Source organism: Bufo bufo, chromosome 1, assembly GCF_905171765.1.
Source record: "Bufo bufo chromosome 1, aBufBuf1.1, whole genome shotgun sequence".
Taxonomy (NCBI): domain Eukaryota; kingdom Metazoa; phylum Chordata; class Amphibia; order Anura; family Bufonidae; genus Bufo; species Bufo bufo.
Window position 1 is genome coordinate 21,079,324 of NC_053389.1, and position 6,000 is coordinate 21,085,323.

Genomic DNA, 6,000 nt, shown 5'->3' on the forward strand with positions numbered 1-6,000 from the left:
GAGACAATGAATTGCACAATGAAGGAAAGGTGGTGCTCACAAAAGCGCTGCCTTCTCTTCAAACAGCTGATCGGTGGGGTTGCCGGGTGTCAGACCGCCTCCGATCTGATATTGAGGAATTATCTTGAGGATAGGTCATCATTTATAAAAAAAAAAAACAGACATCCCCTTAAAATTTTCTTGTGGCCCTCAGTCCGACAATGTGGCCCTCAGACCCGAAAAGGTTGGCACTCCTGCGCTAGATAGTAATGAGTTTTTGAGATTTTGGCATCCATGCCCCCATAGAATCACTTCACACAACAGTACATGTTCTGCCTGGATTAATTTCTTGATTAACTTTATATTTTAGAAATACACAGATCTACTAGACAGACAGATGCAGTCCTACTACACAATAGAGGTAAGATTATCAATAAAAGTTTAGGATTTCCTCAATGAGAACTGAGTTGCCTTGAGGTAAGTAGTCACAGTTAGCAGAGTTGTGTACGTGAACAACTGCATTTACCCCTCAAGGACCAGACCCATATTCGGGTTTTTTGCATTTTCATTCACTTTTTAAATGTTCTGTTCACATAGCAATATGGAGGACTTAATGTTTTACAGGATAAGTTGTATTTAATGGCACAATTTAATTTAACATATGTCGTATTGGAAAACAGGAAAAAAAAAAAAAAACAATTCCAACAAAAAATTTTGGGTTTTGATACTATGGAATTCACTGTGCATAAAAAATGACTTGACGTCCTTATTCTGAAGTCAGTACAATTACAGCAATACCAAATTTGTACAGTTATTATAGTAGTTATAGTATTACACTTAAAACATAAAAAATAATAAACTTTTGAAATAATCCAAATTTTCTTTGCATCGCTATTCTGTGACAGCCATAACTTTTTTTACATACATTTCTGTCTACAGAGCTGCATGAGGGCTTGCTTTATGCAGAGGCAAACTGTAGGTTGTACCATTCATGAAACTTTTTTTATGGAGGGGGACAAGAAGACCCAAAAAATGAGGATTACATTTTTTTTCTTCAGATTTTTAGATTTTAATAGTCCAGACATGACAATACCTGTTATGTTTACTTGTATGTAAAATTGGGAAAGAGGGTGATTAGATTTTTTTTATATTTGTTTACACAGTAACGTTTAGCCCTCTTGGGGGGGTGGAACCTACAATTTTCTGATCACTTGTCCCATAGACCATAATAGAGTACTATTACGTTTTATGGGATTCTGACAATCTGCTGTTTTGTGGCATTAAAAGAGTCATCTGAAATTGTCTTTTTTTTTTTTTTTTTTTTTATTTCTAGGAGATATCAGAGTAGAGTGTCATACATGACTTTTCAGGGCACTTTTGATTCCAGCCAAAATAATTCAGAACCAAACAAATCTGGTCGGATTTAATAGAATCAGACCCAAACCAAATTTTGGAAATCTCTAATCTGGTATTGCAATTTAGCCAGAATCACTTGAACAAGGTCCATACTCTCTTTTTGTCTCTCTCTCTTTATAAAAATTCTCTCAAATTGAATTTAAAAAAAATTCTGATTCTAATTAATTTTTTAAAAATTCTGACCAAATTTTGATTCCAAAGAATTGATTTGCTTATCTTGAGGTCTAATATCATGCAGAGCCATCGTGAGCAACAGTGAAACTGTTTATGGGAAAAATGTAGAACAATTTGTCCAATCTCAGACAACCCTTTAAATGATATTTAATTCAGAAATGGTTGCAAAAAATCTAGGGAAGGGACTGAAATAGTTTATCTCTGAGGTGGTATTTTTATGGACAATCACTGAATCAACCACTGTCCATGCATAAAGCTTGTGGCACCAAATAAGCGTTCAATATCTAATGTAACTCTATGATCGATTCACCTAGTTGAACCTTGTACTATAACTATTCTATACTCACATCCATGCATTTTTATATACTTTTATACATTATTTTCTTTTATAGCCAACAGCTCTAAGCCACATGCCTAGACCAGGACGACCTATGTTGCAGACAAGTCAAAATGAACCAATATATGAAGACATGACTTTAAAACAAGTGAAAGAACTGGGGAGATGAAGAGGGGCAATGGACAAAAAGTTATCTGGAATAAGTAGACAATGTCTCCACTCATATACCAAACTGCATTTTATCTCCAGCTATCAAGACATTTTCAATTAAAATTCTCATCTAATTAAAATGTAAAAAATGAATTACAGCTTAGGGCAATGAGCCCAAGAACATCACCAGATGGAGGTCAAAAGAGATTCCAGTATATGTCCACATAACTTTTTTATAGTATGAAATAGCATGGTGGGCAATAAAAAATTTAGGTTGGACAGTATACCATTTAAAAAAAAAAAAAAATTTGTGTGTTACAGGCAACAAATCTCACGGTTTGCCTTTGCAGTGGTATACATTATTTTCTTTTATTAGAAGTATACATTGCAATATTCACTACTGTAAATATATCCCTCCAATTGATGGTTCTTAATGTAATGTGAACTGAATCATTTCTGAATGTTACACAGTCCCATTATATCTTTTATGGAAATAAAGGTTTATAATGCTAAGTTTAAACCTGTCAGATCCTTTAATCACACAGAGAATATGGTCATCAGAGGTCTCTTTCTGGCACTTTCCCCCACCTGTATTAAAGAGATGCATCAGCAGAAGCTACAGTAGATTATGAAAATAAACATATGTCCTTTCTTTAAATATCTTCACATTACTCACCAGAATACCCATACTGTAAAGAGTTGTGATTAGGTTTAGCTTTGCTGTGTAGACGGGGCAAATAAGCAGAGCCATCTCATTATTGGTAAAGATTGGGTCATTGAAATCATCTCTTTATTATTGGATGGTATGAGGATTAATATCAGCTCTCTTCTTTTGCTAAATCCCTTGATCAGGGGTAGCCAATGGTAGACTGTGATTTCCAGCTGTCCAGACCCCTGCATATCACGCAGATACAGTTGAACACAATGATATCTGTCATGGACCAGCGGGTGTGAACCCACTGTGCCACTGACTGGCTATACTCTGGAGGGGCGTGTATAAGCAACTTCCTGGTTTTCACTAGAGCCTCAAAAGCTGAGGATAGACTTAAACCATTAGGGTAGTTGCCAGGGGCTACTCCAGAGCAATCCCTGAGCCAGTGGCAGCTGGTCCAGGTGGACCAGGATGTACCTGAATAGAAGTGCAAGCGTAGTCAGGCAGGTGTGGTCTTTACCAGGAGTAACAGTGCAAGACTAAAGGATTGGGCAGAGGTGTAGTCAGACAGGCAAAAGGTCAGGGCAGGCGGCACAGCTACAGGTCAGGCATCCCAGGTTGGCAACAGGAGAGTCAAGGAAAGGCAGGGATCAGATGGGTAGCAGAATCCAGGAACAAAGTAAAAGTCAGGAGCACACACGAGTATCAGGAACTTAGCAACTCAAGAACCTTGGCACTGAGGCATCTGGGAAGGGGGCTGAGCCACTTAGATACCTGCAGGAGAGCCAGAGTTGGTCACTGAGGTCACCTTACCGAACCCACACAGCCCAGGGAGTGATGAGCTCCGCCCTTAGAGCAGTGTAACATGAAACCAGCCAGACTCATGCTGTGTTCAGAGCTGAGTGGAAGCTGTGGAGCGGAATACTGAAAAGGAATCACACCTACCGAAACAAAGCCCAGGACCGCAGTGTTGAAATTGGAAGCACCAGCCACAGGTCACCGCTGAGCGATATTGTAATCAGCTAGAGATGAGCGAATCAAAGTTGACGAAGTGGAATTCGATCAGAATTTCAGGAAAAATTTGATTTGCACCGAATCCAAATTTTCTCACACTTCTTGGTAACTAATCACATTTTTTCCTAAAATGGCTGCTGCACATGTTTGGACATGGAACAAGGAACTCTGGGAATGAGGGATCACCAACAATGCCATGCATGCAGTCAATCAGCAGCCAGTCAGCCCTGTGATGTCACAGCCCTATAAATTGCCTCAGCCATCTTGGATTCAGTCATTTTCCAGTGTACTTAGTGCAGGGAGAGACGTCAGCAAGCGCTACGGACAATACTAGGAAAGACTTTAAAACTTTTATTTTGCTGTATAGAAATTAAATTAAGGGAAAGGATAGGGAGGAATCATTCCACAGTATTGAAGCAGAACAGGGTTCAGTAAGGGAGGTTACAGCCTGGGTAATAGGCACAATCCTATTAACGACCTCCGACCGCCTAACGCAGGATCGCGTTCCGGAGGTGGCAGCGCTGCGCACCGTCACGCATATACGCGTCATCTCGCGAGACGCAAGATTTCCTGTGAACGCGCGCACACAGGCGCGCGCGCTCACAGGAACGGAAGGTAAGAGAGTTGATCTCCAGCCTGCCAGCGGCGATCGTTCGCTGGCAGGCTGGAGATGTGTTTTTTTTAACCCCTAACAGGTATATTAGACGCTGTTTTGATAACAGCGTCTAATATACCTGCTACCTGGTCCTCTGGTGGTCCCCTTTGTTTGGATCGACCACCAGAGGACACAGGTAGCTCAGTAAAGTAGCACCAAGCACCACTACACTACACTACACCCCCCCCTGTCACTTATTAACCCCTTATTAGCCCCTGATCACCCCATATAGACTCCCTGATCACCCCCTGTCATTGATTACCCCCCTGTCATTGATCACCCCCCTGTAAAGCTCCATTCAGATGTCCGCATGATTTTTACGGATCCACTGATAGATGGATCAGATCCGCAAAACGCATACGGACGTCTGAATGAAGCCTTACAGGGGCGTGATCAATGACTGTGGTTATCACCCCATATAGACTCCCTGATCACCCCCCTGTCATTGATTACACCCCTGTCATTGATCAACCCCCTGTAAAGCTCCATTCAGATGTCCGCATGATTTTTACGGATCCACTGATAGATGGATCGGATCCGCAAAACGCATACGGACGTCTGAATGAAGCCTTACAGGGGCGTGATCAATGACTGTGGTTATCACCCCATATAGACTTCCTGATCACCCCCCTGTCATTGATTACACCCTGTCATTGATCAACCCCCTGTAAAGCTCCATTCAGATGTCCGCATGATTTTTACGGATCCACTGATAGATGGATCGGATCCGCAAAACGCATACGGACGTCTGAATGAAGCCTTACAGGGGCGTGATCAATGACTGTGGTTATCACCCCATATAGACTCCCTGATCACCCCCCTGTCATTGATTACACCCCTGTCATTGATCAACCCCCTGTAAAGCTCCATTCAGATGTCCGCATGATTTTTACGGATCCACTGATAGATGGATCGGATCCGCAAAACGCATACGGACGTCTGAATGAAGCCTTACAGGGGCGTAATCAATGACTGTGGTTATCACGCCATATAGACTCCCTGATCACCCCCCTGTCATTGATTACACCCCTGTCATTGATCAACCCCCTGTAAAGCTCCATTCAGATGTCCGCATGATTTTTACGGATCCACTGATAGATGGATCGGATCCGCAAAACGCATACGGACGTCTGAATGAAGACTTACAGGGGCGTGATCAATGACTGTGGTTATCACCCCATATAGACTCCCTGATCACCCCCCTGTCATTGATTACACCCCTGTCATTGATCAACCCCCTGTAAAGCTCCATTCAGATGTCCGCATGATTTTTACGGATCCACTGATAGATGGATCGGATCCGCAAAACACATACAGGCGTCTCCCTGGAGCCTTCCAGGGGGGGTGATCATCCCATATAGACTCCCTGATCACCCCCCTGTCATTGATCACCCCCCCCTGTCATTGATCACCCCCCCCTGTCATGCTGCATTCAGATGTCCGTATGATTTTTACGGATCCACGGATACATGGATCGGATCCGCAAAACACATACGGACTTCTGAATGGAGCCTTACAGGGGGGTGATCAATGACAGGGGGGTAATCACTCCATATAGACTCTCTGATCACCACCCCTGTCATTGATCACCACCCCTGTCATTGATCACCCCCCCTGCCATTG

At 42.3% G+C, this 6,000-nt stretch overlaps 1 protein-coding gene across 2 annotated transcripts in view; it reads left to right on the forward strand.

The window, feature by feature from the left end:
- The window catches only part of LOC120992226 (B-cell receptor CD22-like), a 61,550-nt gene extending 58,961 nt beyond the window's left edge, over positions 1-2,589 (forward strand). The window contains exons 7-8 of one of the 2 annotated variants that reach the window (XM_040421082.1): positions 350-400; positions 1,962-2,589. In XM_040421082.1, the coding sequence (XP_040277016.1) occupies positions 350-400; positions 1,962-2,075 (165 nt within the window). In that variant the 3' untranslated portion in view covers positions 2,076-2,589. The remainder of the gene's footprint in view (positions 1-349; positions 401-1,961) is intronic. The other variant, XM_040421075.1, reaches the window with a different exon arrangement.
- Positions 2,590-6,000: the final 3,411 nt, after the last annotated feature.